The sequence below is a fragment of the Candidozyma haemuli genome (genome assembly GCF_002926055.2).
Source record: "Candidozyma haemuli strain B11899 chromosome Unknown C_2014730914, whole genome shotgun sequence".
Taxonomy (NCBI): Eukaryota; Fungi; Ascomycota; class Pichiomycetes; order Serinales; family Metschnikowiaceae; genus Candidozyma; species Candidozyma haemuli.
In genome coordinates this window covers 281,612-297,898 of record NW_020289904.1, presented here as the reverse complement: position 1 = coordinate 297,898, position 16,287 = coordinate 281,612, and the positions used below count along the sequence as shown (strand labels likewise).

The 16,287-nt window shown below is 44.1% G+C and overlaps 5 protein-coding genes across 5 annotated transcripts; 3 read left to right on the top strand and 2 right to left on the bottom strand. All coding sequences in view use genetic code 12, as the record gives it.

Annotated features, from left to right (window-relative positions):
- Nucleotides 1-196: 196 nt before the first annotated feature.
- Nucleotides 197-5,226, top strand: CXQ85_001767 (uncharacterized protein; the record flags this gene model as incomplete). The annotated part of the gene is made up of 2 exons (XM_025485465.1): nt 197-2,674; nt 2,731-5,226. 2 exons carry the CDS (start codon nt 197-199, stop codon nt 5,224-5,226), a joined length of 4,974 nt encoding a protein of 1,657 aa, XP_025340930.1.
- A 55-nt stretch (nt 5,227-5,281) lies between these two features.
- On the bottom strand, nt 5,282-8,500 carry CXQ85_001766 (uncharacterized protein; the record flags this gene model as incomplete). Its single annotated transcript, XM_025485464.1, has 1 exon — nt 5,282-8,500. The coding sequence occupies one exon, from the start codon at nt 8,498-8,500 to the stop codon at nt 5,282-5,284; it is 3,219 nt and encodes a 1,072-aa protein (XP_025340929.1).
- Nucleotides 8,501-8,682: 182 nt separating this feature from the next.
- Nucleotides 8,683-9,402, bottom strand: CXQ85_001765 (uncharacterized protein; the record flags this gene model as incomplete). The annotated part of the gene is made up of 1 exon (XM_025485463.1): nt 8,683-9,402. The coding sequence occupies one exon, from the start codon at nt 9,400-9,402 to the stop codon at nt 8,683-8,685; it is 720 nt and encodes a 239-aa protein (XP_025340928.1).
- A 116-nt stretch (nt 9,403-9,518) lies between these two features.
- CXQ85_001764 (U6 snRNP complex subunit) lies at nt 9,519-12,167 on the top strand (the record flags this gene model as incomplete). The annotated part of the gene is made up of 1 exon (XM_025485462.1): nt 9,519-12,167. One exon carries the CDS (start codon nt 9,519-9,521, stop codon nt 12,165-12,167), a length of 2,649 nt encoding a protein of 882 aa, XP_025340927.1.
- Nucleotides 12,168-12,385: 218 nt separating this feature from the next.
- On the top strand, nt 12,386-15,661 carry CDC60 (leucine--tRNA ligase; the record flags this gene model as incomplete). Its single annotated transcript, XM_025485461.1, has 1 exon — nt 12,386-15,661. One exon carries the CDS (start codon nt 12,386-12,388, stop codon nt 15,659-15,661), a length of 3,276 nt encoding a protein of 1,091 aa, XP_025340926.1.
- Between the last annotated feature and the right edge of the window lie 626 nt (nt 15,662-16,287).

The following is a 16,287-nucleotide window of genomic DNA, read 5'->3' as shown; positions in this document are numbered from 1 at the left end:
TTAAACCCTAGTAGCTATAGACATTTATCAACTTTATATGATAGCGCCACTTCTGCAAATTATTGTTGATGAGTGGTGTCTCTGTCCATGGGTAGAGAGTAGTAGTAGGCATGAACTGCATACACCTAGGCCATCTTAGATAATGCGATGAGAAGACCCAACTTGAAATTTTCGTCTCTAGACTTTACCTTACAGCATGGATGAACCAACACATAAAAAGTCTACCTTGAGTAGTTCTGAAGTTGCGTTCCCTAGAGGTGGGGCCTCGGTCTTAACTCCTTTAGAAATGAAGACCATTTCTAACAAGGCCACAGAGGACGTTCTTTTTGAGCAGGCCAAAGGCTCAAAGAGATCTGCCTCTGATGCCATAGAAGCCCCCAAGAAGAAAAAGAAGAGCAAAAAGAAGAAGTCTCAGGATGATGAAAAAGACTCAGATGAAAAAGAAACTGAAATCGAACACTTTTCCCATAAAAACTTGATCCCAGGTGCTTCCATCTTGGGTCAAATTGTCAGAGTCGACAAGATGGACCTTACAGTCGCTATCGGTGACAACTTATTCGGCCAGGTCCCAATCACACAGATTAGTTCTGAGATCACTGAGATGATTGAAAAGTATGAAAATGCTATGGAAGATTCCAGTGACGATGAGAGTGACGATGAGAACCAGACCCAAGGTGTCAGTCTTAAGAACGAGTTACCTAAATTGAAGAACATCTTTTCCATTGGTCAGTGGGTACGTGCAGTTGTCATTCCAAATGAAGAAAACGCTAAACGTATTTCGCTTTCTATTGACCCGGCTACTGTGAACGCTTCTGTCGAGGAGGACGATTTGACTCCAGGTAATTTCCTCCAAGCATCTGTCAAGTCCGTTGAAGATCACGGTGTTGTCCTTACTACTGGTGTTGAAAACTTTGGTGGGTTCATTTCAAAGAAAGAATTGAAGAAAGCAGAGATAGGGTTATCTTCCTTGAAGCCTGGTCAGGTTGTCCTTGCATCGATTGTCAGTTTGTCATCCAGAACGATAACAATGAGACCTGGTTCCAACGAGCAGGTCAATAAAAAGACTGTGGTTTCAGTCATCAGTTCTATTGACGCTGTCCACCCTGGTACTGTTGTTAACGCTATCATCACTGAAATTAACGATGCTGGTGTCGGTGCCAGACTTTTTGGTATGGTCGATGCTTCCTTCTCCTTGCCACACACAGAAGAATACACTGTCGAGAAGCTAAAAAACCACTTCGCTATCGGTGGTACTGTTCGTGCCAGAGTGATTGGTACTGTTTTCTCTGAAGGCGCAAAGAAGTTTGTCTTGTCCAAATCTAGCCGAGTTTTGAGTTTACAGCCTACTCTTAACAAGGAGCCATTGGAGGCTTTCCCCATTGGATTCATTTTTGACGAAGGTATTGAGGTTGCTGGTGCAGACAAAGATTACATTTATGTCAATGCTGGTAGCTTCATTGGTCAAGTACACAAATCTAACGTTGACCCCGATTTAGATATCAAACAGCATTACAACGTTGGCTCCAAACATAAAGCTCGTGTGCTTGGGTTTAATGAGATTGACAACATTTTGATCTTGACTTTCAAGCCAAAGGCCATCGAATCTCAATTTGTTTCGACCGATGATATCCCTGTCGGTGAGTTTGTCTCTGCAGCTGAGGTCACGAACATTCTCCCTGATGCCAAGGGTATAGTGGTCAAGGTGTTTGGCGACTTTGAAGCATTCGTTCCCCCTACCCATATCTCAGACGCCAAGCTAATGTTCCCTGAGAGAAAGTTCAGAAATGGTGGTAAGGTCAAGGCAAGAATTTTAGCCACCGCTGGTAAGAAGCTTTATGCCACTCTTAGAAAGAGTCTTGTGAACATGGAGGAGGATACAATTGTCAAGAACCTTGATGATCTCCTGGTAGGCTTCAAGACCACAGGTGTCGTGGAGAAGTTCATTGGCTCGGGTGTATTGATATCTTTCTTTGGAAACTTAAAGGCTTATTTACCAAAGAATGAGATTTCCGAAACCTTCGTTGAGAATGCTAAGGATTACCTTAAAGAAGGCCAGGCAGTTAATGTTAGAATCCTTAACTTCAATAAGGAAGATGGCAAAATTACCGTCACGTTACGTCAATCGACCGAATTAACCAACAACCAGATGAGACATCTTGAAGACGTCGAAGTTGGCAGAACTATTGCTACCGCCTTTGTGGTTGAAAAGACCAAGGAAGCTGTGATCATTGAGTTGGAAGGCTCTAACTTGAGGGGTGTCATTGTCACTGAACATTTGTCTGATGGCAACTATGAAGAGAACAGGAAAGTTTACAAAGCTCTTGATGTGGGTCAGAAAACCGAGGTTTTGATTCTCGAAAAGGATTTCAGAGCCAGAACCGTCATCGCCACTTCAAAGCAGTCATTGCTCAATGCCGCCAAAGTTGGCCTCTTCCCTGCAAGTTATGAGGATATTCATACTGGAACTGTCATCCCCGGTTTTGTCAAGTCGGTCACTAACATGGGTATTTTTGTTAGTTTTGGTGGCCGTCTCACAGGTTTGGTCTTGGCCAAGAATGCATCAAGTGATCCAACAGTTGACCTTTCCGCTAAGTTCCATAAGAACCAATCAGTTGCATGTAACGTCATCAGGACAGACGATGTCAACAAGAGATTTTACCTTTCATTCAGTGGTGTTGATGAGACTGGGTTCAGCAAACTTAATCTTAAGAACCCCTTGACTCCACCAAGAAAACCGCATCTGATTATTCTGTTGGTTCCATGACTAAGGGTAAGGTTGCTTCAGTTGAACCAGGCTATGTTAATGTCCAACTCGCAGACAACTTATATGGTCGTCTTGAGGCTTCTCAAGTTTTCAACAAATGGAAGTCCATCAAGGACAAGAAGGCTCCTCTTCTGTCATACAAGGAGGGTCAAAACATTAAGGCCAAGATCATTGGTTACTACGACCAAGCAGCAAAGAGATACTCTCCTCTGTCTACTTTCACAACCTCTACGGTTGTTGAATTGTCTATTTTACCAGAAACCCTTGCTGAAGGCGGGCTTTACAAACCACCAACCTTTGACGACCTCAAGGTTAATAGCGAACATACTGTGTTTGTTGAATCTTACGAGCATGGCGTTGCTAACGTTTCTATGGCTCCGGGTGCCCAAGGACAGATACCGCTTTACTGCCTTTCTAACGATACCCTGCTTTATGAAGATTTCGAGTCTTCTTTCCCAGTTGGATGTGCCATTAGAGCTAAAATTTCTGGCTTAGATTACGAGCACCATAGAATCGAGTTTTCCGCCAGAGAGAAGGCTCCACAATCGATCGAAGATCTCAAGGAAGGTGAACGCTACCCAGCTAAAGTTTTCAAAATTGGTCCAAATTTCGTTTTAGTGGAGTTGGCCAAGGGCGTTGTCGGATACGCATACGTCACGGATGCTTTGAATGACTACGACGACAAGCTTGAGGAGATCTACAAGGTAAACTCTGCAGCCCTTGCAAAGGTTGAACAAGTGGATGTCAAGGAAGGCAAGGTCTATGTTAGCTTGAGAAACGAAGCGATTGCTAAGGATAAGCCTGTGAATTCCATTGATGAGATCAAGAGAGGTGACGTTGCCAAAGGTTTCATCAACTCCATTGGCCGTAACGGTCTCTATGTTTCTCTTGGCAGAACCATATTTGCATTGGTCAGAGTTACTGACATTTCTGACGCCTACTTGGCTGATTGGAAGAAGTTCTTCAAGCCTCATCAGTGTGTTTCGGGTAAGATCTCGCAGTGCAAGACCGAGGGCCGTATTCTCATGACTTTGAAGGAGAGTGAAGTGAATGGTGACTTATCTACTTTCAAGACATTCGAAGAGTTAGAAGTTGGTGAGAACTACGACGGTTCTGTCAGAAAGGTGGCAGACTTTGGTGTTTTCATCAAGTTGGATGGAACTTCTAATATTAGTGGTCTCTGTCACCGTTCGGAAATTGCCGATACACCAGTTGAAAACGTTGTTGCCCTTTTTGGTGAGGGTGACCGTGTCAAGGTGAAGATCCTCAAGATTGATAATGACAAGAAGCAGCTTTCCCTTGGTATGAAAGCTTCATACTTTACTACTGAGGCAGACGACGAAAGCATGTCTGCTGCTGAAGATGAAGAAGATGAGGTCATGGGTGACGCTTTTAATGAGGATGACGATGAAGACGAAGACGAAGACTCTTCTGAATCAGACAATGAAGAGACAGAGGCTGCTGCTCCTGCTGGTCTTTCTGGATTATCTTCCAATGGTTTCGACTGGACAGCCTCTATCTTGGACCAGGCTGAAGATGATGAAAGCTCTTCAGATGACGAAGAAGACTTCACTGAGACCCACAAGAGAAGAAAGAAGAAGGGCAAGAACCAGGTAAAGGACAGAACTGCTGAGATGAATGCCACTGCTCCTGAATCCGTTTCTGACTTTGAGAGAATGCTTGTTGGTAACCCAGATTCCTCCGTTCTTTGGATGAACTACATGTCCTTCCAGTTGCAACTTGGTGAAATCGAAAAGTCTCGTGAAATCGCTGAGCGTGCTCTCAAGACAATCAATTACCGTGAGGAGCAGGAGAAGATGAACATCTGGATTGCTATTCTTAACTTGGAGAACAGTTTCGGTAGCGACGAGTCGCTTGACGAAGCCTTCAAGCGCGCTACCCAGTACATAGATTCCTTGACTATGCATCAAAAACTTATCGGTATTTATGTGTTGTCAGAGAAGTTTGATAAGGCGGACGACCTTCACAAGGCCATTGTCAAGAAGTTCAGCAAAGACCCTAGTGTCTGGGTTCAATATGGCTCCTTCCTCATGGACAGAGAGGAGAGCGAGCGTGCCCACGAGACTTTGGCTCGTGCTTTGCAAGCATTGCCTAAGAAGGACCACATTGAGGTTGTTAGAAAGTTTGCCCAACTTGAATTCGCTAAGGGTGATGCAGAGCAAGGTAGATCCTTATTTGAAGGTTTGGTGACAGATGCTCCAAAGAGAATCGATTTGTGGAATGTCTACATTGATCAGGAGATCAAGAATGACAATAAGGACCATGCAGAGGATTTGTTCCGGAGAGTAACCCAGGTCAAGCTTTCTAGAAAACAGGCCAAGTTCTTCTTTGCCAAATGGCTCAAGTATGAAGAAGAGAAGGGCAACGAACAGTCGGTTGCCCTCGTCAAGGCCCTTGCTGTGGAGTACGTTCAAGCCCACTCCAAGGACGACGAGGAGTAAACCATTTTTAGATCATAATCTTTTTGTACATATACCAATTGCATATTTAGTTTCGTTATTCATGTTGTAACTCTGGGAAGGCTTCCGCGATAAGTTCCTCTATAAGACTGAAGATGAGCAGTTTGTTGAAATAATCATTCTGGAATAACTCGAACAAAACATTGGAACGCTGTTTGGTATTAGTGGAGCCGAAAACCTTGCCACAAGTTTCCTCCATGAACACCTCAAACATTGCTCTGGCTTCTCCTCGTGTTTTTTCTTGCTGTGCTTCACTTCTGAGAACCGGTGGGTCTTTAAATCTACCACCAGGATAGACTGTATCTCTCAACGACGTAAGCCCGTTAAGCCATATCATTTCATCGCCTAGTAGATGGCTGATCGAAGACCGAAGCTTCTTCTCGATAGCTGAGCCCAAGACTTGCTGTAAAATTATAAGAAGGGCTCGACCTCGTATCCAACTTTTCGATGAGCCTAACTCAAACACATCGATAAGCAATTCGGATATTGGCTTCACGAATGGTACTCTTCCTATTGCTTGCCTTTGGGAATCGTCAAATTGTTTCAACTCACTTTGCATCTCTCGTATACTATCAAGATACCCATTTTCGGGGCTGTCATTCTCCCTAGAGCTTTGAACCAGCTGGCTCTGAGGAGCGAGAGAGAATGATCCCAAAATATCTTCTAAAGGCTTTTTCAGCTTTCTTAAAGACCCAAACAGGAAGTTTTCTGAGGATAGGAAGGACCGTAAAATAGGATCAGAGCAAACTTCGGGGATGGTCAAAAGTTGCTGGAGATAATGCTCAAGCGCCCGTTTTCGTATCTCGAGCAACTGCTTTTTCTGAAAGTTGAGGACCGATTTCTTTGGAAACTTTATCGCAGATACCTTGGGTGACCTCTTTTTTAAATATTCATTGAGTTGATAAAACTGACTGAATCTCCTAGCAACAACCCAGCCCGCTGTAATCTCATTCGGATCATCATTTGAAAACTTTTGGACTTCAACAATATATAGAACGTATTCAGAACCATTCTTGCTTTCCGACATGTATGATGATATTTGAATTTTGGATTTTCCAAATAAACTGTTTTCATTTTCTTGAATAATCCAGTGCTGTCTTTGCAACTCTTTGGAGGCTATCTCTCTGTCCAAGCCCTGCTTCGACCGTTTGAGAATAGACATTTCTGACATATTGTTAGTAAGTTCCGCTTTCTTCAACAAGGGAAGCAAAATTTCGTTTTGCTGCCGAAGGTTGTAGATATCTTGATCAATGGTTGCAAGCTTTTCCGAGAGACTTAAATCACCTGGAGCAGCCCTCAATATTTCCGAACTACTAAGCTCCGGATCGGACAGAGCGAGATGATCAGAAGCTTCTGAATCGGAATCAGATTCATCATGAGGGATTGATCCAAACAAGCCGGAATGACTTGTACCAATTGATGAACCGCTTGCATGGCGATGCATATCACCAACCAAATTGACAGTTGATGAGCTCGACAGCGAAGCCATCAAATTCTTTAGAGTAGAAGTGCTTTGATTTCTCGATGCATCCAGCACTTCACCTCGTTGCTTCATATTCACTATCTGTTCTAGTGACTTCTCCACAGCCTCAAAGACAGTAGGGCTGATAGACTTTTCGGTGTCTCCTTCGTCGTATTGAGAATCGTCATGCTCTAATAGTGAGGTGTCGGCAGAGAAAAGATCGACCAGTTTATGCTGTGATGGCATGTTATTCCCGCTTTTAGAAAACGGCCCGTAGAAGTCAGCCGCCATTGCTTTGTATACATCCTTCTGCAACTCTATTAAGGCCTCTTTAGCCCGCTCAAAGTTGTCTTTATTCGACAGGTCGTCTATAGCACGTTGGATACATGCACTTATCCCATCCGAGAAATACTTGCTTCCTTGAACCAAATACTTCTGGTGTATATCACGAATAGCTTCGAATGTTGCAAATTCGAGTGTATCTGGCGAAAGCCCAGTATCATGGCTTAAAGGTGATCTAAGCGCATTTACAGACTGGTGGATCTCAAGTAAATATACGGCGTCATTCTGTTTGAGATAGGTTGCAAACTGGCTTCGAAGTTGAGAATCTCCGAGAATTGTGCTTAGAGACGGGGCATCACTTGAGATACGAAGCTTTTGCAGAACCCTATTCTTGGTATCCATTAAGAGTTCACGCTCCTCTCGATCCTGATCTGGACGCTTTTTCGATATCTCGGCCTCCAATTGACGACCTAGCTCCTCTAGTTCTAGGTCCGATCCTAGCTCAATAAACTGAAGACAATGATGGTACCTCGCTTTCGTAAAGTTTCCAGAAACTGCGGGGATAACCGTGTTGGATAGCGTTTCTAGCTTCGGATCAGCCGATTGACGAGTATGTTGTTCTAAAGCAGCTCTGAGTCGCTTCACTTGACTTCTGCGCTGAAGATTATCGCCTATAAATTTGACAATCATCATGTTCACGAAATCGCCTTCGGTAGCCATGTCAAGAACATTGGCAAATATTGATGATGCTAGCACTTCACGTAGAAATGTAGGTATGATATTGTTGCTCGACTCACCAGAGGATAGAACTAGAGGGAGAATCTTTGAGAACTTCTTCCTGAAGAAGTCCTTCTCCCTAGTATGATCCTTGTTGGCAGATATGGACACAGCATCATGAAGCTGATGGCCAGAAGAACTGACTGCTTTTAATTTACTCTTGAGAGTATAACTCTGAGCCTGGTAAGGCGAGTCACGAGCAAACGCCTTAAAATGCTGGTGCAACACTGGGAGCAATTTGATAACTAGTAGCTCGGGGATATCAAAGGCATGTAAGCGGTTTGTCAATGCTAGTATAATTTGCTTGAGTTCCTTCCTGAGGCTTTCCTGGAACGACTGATTCTGCGATAGATTCGAGTACCAGGATTCAATGAAAACAGATACAGTAAGATTGAGTATCTCTTCTAAGGTCTCGTTAACTGAGGAGTACTGGGATGCATCTTGTTCCCCTGATAAGATTCCCAGTTCAACCCTTCTTAGCTCGTCCAGCCAAACATCCTCTTGAAGGAAACGAAACTTAGATTTCTTTCTCCTTGAACACTGAATCTTACGGACCTTTCTAGGTCGTGCGTAAGAAATCAAACGGTAAACCGTATAGGTAGCTAGGAGTAGTGCTAGTATGAGCTCAAGTAGAACTCTCCATAGAGTGACAAATCGTAGAAGGGCGGCAAAAGCTCCAACCGCTGCGAGCCATAGCCAGCTAGCTTCCATTCCAGCGACTCTGAGGACAGCCATGGAGTTCAACTGGACTCCAGGGGACTGCTTAAACTTGGTGGTGGATATACGAGGTAGTGTTATCGTCTGGCGCGTACTGTAGTGTGAGCGTTATCGTGGTTAACGGGAGCGCACTGGCATGCAGCTAGGTGATGCAGATGAATATATTAGAATGGGTGATGTAAAAAAGTCTATATTTTCTTTTATTTTTTGGCCTTCTTGGCCTTGGAGGATTCTTTCGAATCATCAGATTCGTCTCTAGATCTCTTCTTGGACTTCTTCTCCAGACCATCCTTCAGCTTGGCCTTCTTGGTCTTCGACTCCAGCGATTTCTTCTCAGCCTTGGAGGATTTAGATGAGGTAGTATTCTCCTTATCTTTGTTTTTCTTCTTCTCTTTCTTCAGTTCCTTCAGCGACTTTTCATCTTTCGACTTGGCCTTCTTGTCTTTCTTATCCTTCTTATCCTTCTTATCCTTCTTTTCCTTCTTATCCAGCTTTTCACTCTTCTTCTCCTTGGACTTCTCCTTGGTTCGTTTCATCAACGAATCTGACTGTTCTATAGCCGACTTGCTGTCTAACTTCGTGCTCTTCTGGTGTGCATTGTCAGTTCTCCCAACGGTACCCGCGAGTCCTTCACCCTTCACGAACATCTTGTACAAGGGTGACATGGACCTTCGAAGATGGTTCTCTGCTTCAACCGTGTTTGTCTCAAAACTGACTCCGCTGGAGTTGCTGGTAACATCAAGTGTCTTTAGCTGACCGTCAAAAAGACGCTCCCACCATACATCTGCATCGTTACCATCTGATCCGAGTCCCTTCTTGTCCTTCTTGTGCTTCACCAATATTGGCTTTTTGATGCCACCATTCTTGAGTGCCTGGCCATCTTCCCACCCGTAGCTTTTGAGATATAGTCGGGCATCCATGGTATGTGTATTGGTAGAAGAGGCTGGTGGGTTTATGAACCTCATCTCATTTCGCACCTTATATTGATACACCTCCATCGCGCATCTCACTGTTGATACTTGCAACTACTACCAATATGGGGAACCCTCAGGAGCTACAAGATGCATTTACAGAATTCGACGAACAAGTGAGAATATCGGATCTTTGCTATAGTGACTACATTAATCTCGAGGAAAAGGCAAAAAGCTTGTCCTTGTATCCGCCATTGCCTCTCCTAGAAAGAAAGATGGTGGTAGCGGAGCTTACGTTGTCTGATATAGACAGCTGGAACGAATTGGCTCCTGCGGCTGGGTCACCAGAATCCATTAAGCTACTTGAACATTTGAAAACCCGTTATCCTACTCCTGATACATGGCTCAGTTACCTTGCATATGTCGAACCAAACGAACAAGACCTTCTACGAGCATTTGCCCAATGCCGCTCAAATTATAAGAAAGGCTGGCTTATCTTCCAAAAGGTTGTTGAATACTATACTAGGATCGATCCAAGCCCAGAGAAGCTTCGAAAAGTGTACGAGCAAATGCTCTCTACCCCACACGAGCAACTTGACCAGACATATCAAGACTATTCCACACTTGTTTCCAGCTATTGGAACGACACATACCTGACGATAATGAAAACGGCAAGTAAACTTAAGTCTAAGAGTGCAGAGTCATTGTCTTACTATATCGTCCTTGAACGTAACATCACGGAAGAACCACTCACTACCAAGCATTGGACTACCTATATTGAATCATGTGCCAAACATTTACAAAAAAATGAGCCATTTGCTGCAATTGAGGAGATATTCTTTCGGTCAGTCGTCGAGACTTCTATGTTCAGTAACGAAAAATGGATCCCTGTATGGGTTTCGTTCCTCGACATCGTGAAAAGATTTGAGCCAGCCCGTTTCCGCCACTTCGTGAAACTATTTATCAAATCCTATCCTGGAACAGTCGATGGCTACGTGGAGTATTCTAAACAGGTTGACTATGATAGTGTGGAGTTTCCATTTTTGCGAAAGGAGCTTCTTCGCTTCGTCAATTCGCAAGACCTCGCAAACCCTTCGTGGAAGACAGTCTCCAATGCTCTTCTTACAATCCATTTCAAGCAGCTCACTAAGATGCGGGACATTTCAGTGGTGCTGACTCTTGAGGACATTTCATCTGTCGCTTCAGCTGCATTTGCTCGCGAGGGCAGCGTTGATATCTTAAGTCTAGCGATCACCCTTTCTAGGAGATTTTCATCTGGTGAAGATGACTTCTTTGACCTTTTTATCGACCTAACTACTGCAACATTTGACAGATGGCCCAATTCTGCCGCAGTATGGGTTACGTGCTTCCAACTACTTGCTTTGTATGGCCCACCAAAGTATGGTAAACGCATGTTGAAGTTATTACCCGAGGATCTTGAGCAGCTTGATGATCCGATGAAAGCTATCAACTGTGCAATCATACATCAAGCTATGCACGGACAGCCAGAAGACATCGAATTACTTACAACACTACAAAAGAAATATGCAGACAAAGTCGTTACAACCTATGTCACCAAAGACCAGAAGAGGACGAGCCCCGAAGAAATCGATCGGGTGGAGCCAAAAAAGTCCAAGCTTCAAACCGAAAATGACGTCCCAGGAAGAAGTAGAGAAATGTTCCGTGTGAAAGTTGAGAATATCCCAGCTTCAGCATCGCTGCAATCAGTCTCAGACTTCTTCAATGGATACTGCGATCCAATCACCATAAATGTTCACAAATCTGTACAAGGAAATTTTGCTTTAGTGGAACTTAAGTCTGAAGAAGAGGTCCTAAAGGCTTTGGTGCGTGACCAGAAACTGATAGATGGTTCCACAGTAAGTGTGAAAAGAATTTTTGGTAATACTTTATGGGTTACTAATTATCCACCTCAATGGGGTCCTTCTGAATTAGAAGGGTATTTGTCAAGTCAGGATCTTCCATTTATCAATGTCAGATTCCCTTCGCAGAATGACAAAAGAGAGAAGCGGTTTTGTTATATTGATTTCCCTGATACGGCAACCACACAAGCTGCACAATCACGTCTCGATAAGCAAGTGATTGAAGGCCTCACTTTGAAAGCAGACATTTCGAATCCGTCTTTGAAGCAGAAACGAGGCGGTCCTGATATTACTCACCAAGTGTATGTTCGTAATATCAATTTCGAGACCACCAATGAGGAAACTTTAAGGCAGTTTTTTAGCGAGGTCGGTAAAGTGGAGGACGTGAAAGTCCCCTTGAACCAAGAGAATCGACTGAAAGGGCTTAAGAATAATGGTTATGCATTTGTCACTTTCGCTGATGCTAAGGCCGTTAAAAAGGCATTGGATGTTAGTGGCAATGTTTTGGATGGAAGAAACATCGAGGTTCTGAGAGGAAAATCCAAGCAGTCAATGAAGCTGGCTGCTCCCCAAGATTTCGCTAAAGACAAGACAATATCGCTATTCAATGTGAATTCGATAGCTACAAAGGCACATCTTGAGGAATTTTTGCATACCAAGGTAGGCCCTACCACAAAAGTTCACGTTAAACCAAGCAAAAAGGCTGCGCTTGTGGAATTCGAAAAGCAAGCTGATGCTGGTAAGGCCAGTTTAATTCTTGAAGGAAGCCTATTCGAAGAAGAAGTCCTTCATCTAGGTACCATAGAGGACTACTTTAAACAGGATGAAGAAAAGCGCCCGAGACAAAAACCAACAATGGCGCCTCCGATGCTTATGAGGAAGAAGAGAAGATAAATATACATAGTTGAATTCTTCATATGTGATTAAGTTGTAGCCTTACTTGATAACCGTTTATAACAAAGTTTGCAGCCAGTGCGGTTTCCCTATGGGGTACTATTTTTCAGTTACTCACAGTTCTGATTTTTTTCCTGTCTTTTTTTTTTTTTTTTTTTATAATATTTTTTCACCGCGACATAAAGATTTGAAAGATTCCAATACCTCACTAACCAAATATGAGTGCCACTATCAAGCTTGAAAAGACTGACAGAAGGGACACTCTTGTGGATATCGAGAAGAAGTACCAGAAGTACTGGGCTGATAACAAGTTCTTCGAGGTCGATGCTCCTACTATTGAGGAAGATCCAGAGGATGATGCTGATAAGTTGAGAGAGAAGTACCCAAAGTACTTCAGTACCATGGCTTACCCATACATGAACGGTGTTTTGCACGCTGGTCACAGTTTCACCTTGTCCAAGGTTGAGTTTGCCACTGGTTTTGAAAGAATGGCTGGTAAGAGAGCTCTCTTCCCATTGGGTTTCCACTGCACTGGTATGCCGATCAAGTCAGCTGCTGACAAGATCAAGAGAGAAGTTGAGCAGTTTGGTGAAGACTTCTCTGGTGCCCCTGCTGAAGACGAGGAGGAGGAGCCTGAGGTCAAGGAGGTTGTCAAAAACGAGGACCCCACAAAATTCAAGGCTAAGAAGTCTAAGGCTGTTGCCAAACAGGGTAGAGGTAAGTACCAGTTCGAGATTATGTTGCAATTGGGTCTTTCAAGAGATGAAGTTGCTGCTTTCGCTGACCCTCAGCATTGGCTCCATTTCTTCCCTGCTCTTGTAGAGAGAGATGTGAATAACTTTGGTGGTAGAGTCGATTGGAGAAGATCCTTTGTTACCACTCCAGCTAATGCCTACTACGATGCGTTTGTGCGCTGGCAAATCAACCGTTTGAAGGACTGCGGTAAGATTAAGTTCGGTGAGAGATACACCATTTATTCCGAGAAGGATGGTCAAGCCTGTTTGGATCACGACAGACTGAGTGGTGAAGGTGTCAACCCACAGGAATATGTTGGTATCAAGATTCCAGTTGACGAGTTCCAACCAGAGGCCCAGGAAATCTTCAAGGAGAACAACTTTGACCTCCAAAAGAACAAGGTCTTCTTGGTCGCTGCTACTTTGAGACCTGAGACTATGTACGGTCAGAGCTGTTGTTTCGTCTCTCCAAAGATTAACTATGGTGTTTTCAAGGCTGCCGAGGGCGAGTACTACATCACCACCGAGAGAGCTTTCAAGAACATGTCTTTCCAGAAGTTGACCCCAACTAGAGGTGACTACTCTGCCGCTTTGCATATCAACGGTTCTGCGCTTGTTGGTTCCAAGATCTCCCCTCCATTGGCTCAACTCAAAAACCTTCGTGTTCTCCCTATGGAGACCATCTTGCCTAACAAGGGTACCGGTGTTGTGACTTGTGTTCCTTCTGACTCCCCTGATGATTTCATCACCGTCAAGGATTTGTCTAACAAGGCTGACTACTACAAGATTGAAAAGGAGTGGGTTAACACTGAGATTGTTCCTATCTTGAAGACCGAGAAGTTCGGTGACAAGTCTGCTGAATTCCTTTGTAAGGAATTGAAGATTCAGTCTCCAAAGGACACTGTTCAGTTGGCTAAGGCCAAGGAGCAGGCTTACAAGGAAGGTTTCTACAGCGGTGTCATGGTTATCGGTAAGTACAACGGTGAGAAGGTTGAGAATGCTAAGCCAAAGGTCAAGGCTGATTTGATTGCCTCTGGTGAAGCTTTCGTGTACAATGAACCCGAGGGACAGGTTATTTCTAGATCTGGTGACGAATGTTGTGTCTCTTTGGAGGATCAATGGTACATTGATTACGGTGAGGAGACTTGGAAGAACCAGGCCTTGGAATGTCTTGAGAACATGGAGACCTTCTCTAAGGAAACCAGACACGGTTTCGAGGGTGTCTTGGATTGGTTGAAGAACTGGGCCCTTACCAGAACCTACGGTTTGGGTACCAAGTGTCCATGGGACGACTCTCAATTGATTGAGTCCTTGTCTGACTCCACTGTCTACATGGCCTACTACACCATTGCTAGATTCTTGCATTCTGACTACTATGGTGAGAAGCCAGGTAAGTTCACCATTAAGCCTGAGCAGATGACCGACGAAGTATTCGACTACATCTTCACTAGACGTGAGGACATTAAGAGTGACATTCCAAAGACTGAGTTGCAAGCTTTGAGAAGAGAGTTTGAATACTTCTACCCATTGGACACTAGAATCAGTGGTAAGGATTTGATTCCAAACCATTTGACTTTCTTCATCTACTGTCACACTGCACTTTTCCCAAAGAAGTTTTGGCCAAGAGGTGTCAGAGCTAACGGTCACTTGATGTTGAACAACGCCAAGATGTCCAAGTCTACTGGTAACTTCTTGACTTTGCTGCAGATTGTTGAGAAGTTCGGTGCCGATGCTTCTAGAATTGCTTTGGCCGATGCTGGTGACACTGTTGAAGATGCCAACTTTGACGAGGCTAACGCCAATGCTGCTATTTTGCGTTTGACCACCTTGAAGGAATGGTGTGAAGAGATCAAGGCCAACCCAGACTCTTTGCGTACTGGTCCTAAGGACTCTTTCTTCGACAAGGCTTTCGACAACGAGATGAACTTCTTGGTTGAGCAAGCCTACGAACAGTACCTGGCTACCAACTACAAGGCTGCCCTTAAATACGGTTTGTTCGACTTCCAGACCTCCAGAGATTACTACAGAGACTCTGTGTCTGGCGCAGGTATGCATAAGGATCTTGTTTTCAAGTACATCGAAAACCAGGCCTTGTTGCTTGCCCCTGTCGCCCCTCACTTTGCTGAGTTCTTGTACAAGGAGATTTTGGGCGAGGATGGATCTGTTCAGACCGCTGCTTTCCCAAGAGCTCAAGAGCCAGTTTCCCAGGGCTTGTTGGACTCTCTTGAGTACGTTAAGGAATTGGCCAGAGCTGTTCGTGAGGCCGAGTCTACAGTCTTGAAGTCCAAGAAGGGTAAGGCTGAAGTTGACGCTTCCAAGCCAGCTACCTTGACCTTGCTTGTGTCTACGTCTTTCCCAGACTGGCAGGAGGAGTACATTGACTTTGTCAGACAATTATTCGAGAGCAACTCTTTGAACGACAACAAGTTGATTAAAGAGAAGGTTGGTAAGGACATGAAGAGAGCCATGCCATTCATCCAGTTCTTGAAGCAGAGATTGGTGAAGGAAGACCCTAAGACCGTGTTCAACCGTGAGTTGACCTTCAACGAAGGTGAGTTGGTGAAGCAAGTGTTGGCTAACATTCAGAAGTCTACTACCACCATTAAGGTTGACAACTTGCAGGTGATTACATTCCCACACGGCGAGAAGAAGGGTACTGATATTACCACAGGAGAAGAGGTGGAGATCACTGCCACCGGTAAGGTTGTGGACGCCGCCTTGCCAGGCCAGCCAGGTATCGTTATTAAGAACATCGAGTAGATCCGATTTCGATACCAATGTATAAATAATAGAAACGTTTTGAGTATTTAGTTTCACCAGCCACATCTGGAATTCCACCTTTTTAAGGGCCCCCCTCAGAGCAGTTGCAGCCATTCGCGTTAAGTAAGGGCGCACCAGCAAGGCACCGTTGCGACAGCAATAGTAAGATAAGACATGGAAAAACAGGAAAAACAGGGAAAAAAAAAAAAAATCAGAAGCACAGCTGCAAAACGATTGTCTGAACAAGTAACAAAGTGAACAAAAGGCGATAGAAGAAACCAGCCAAAACAAGAACCAAAAAAGAAAAAAACATAAAAAAAAAGCCTTATTCACAATATTCCTGTGAATTCTTCATTATCCTCCTCCTCCTTTTCCCTTCCCCCAAACTTTACCCTGTCTCCATTTCCAGGGATCTCCTCTTTTTTTCAGGTGCTCCTCAGTAGACAGCAAAAAAAAATAAAAATAAATGAAAATGCCTTACTTCTGCGAAACAAACGACGCCCAAACCCGATACTTTATCCCCCCACCCGTGCACACCACTCACTCACTTTCACTCACTTTCACCTTCTCTCACTGCACATCATTTTTCTCAATCAGGTTCACTACAGGTTTGCAACAAACAAAAA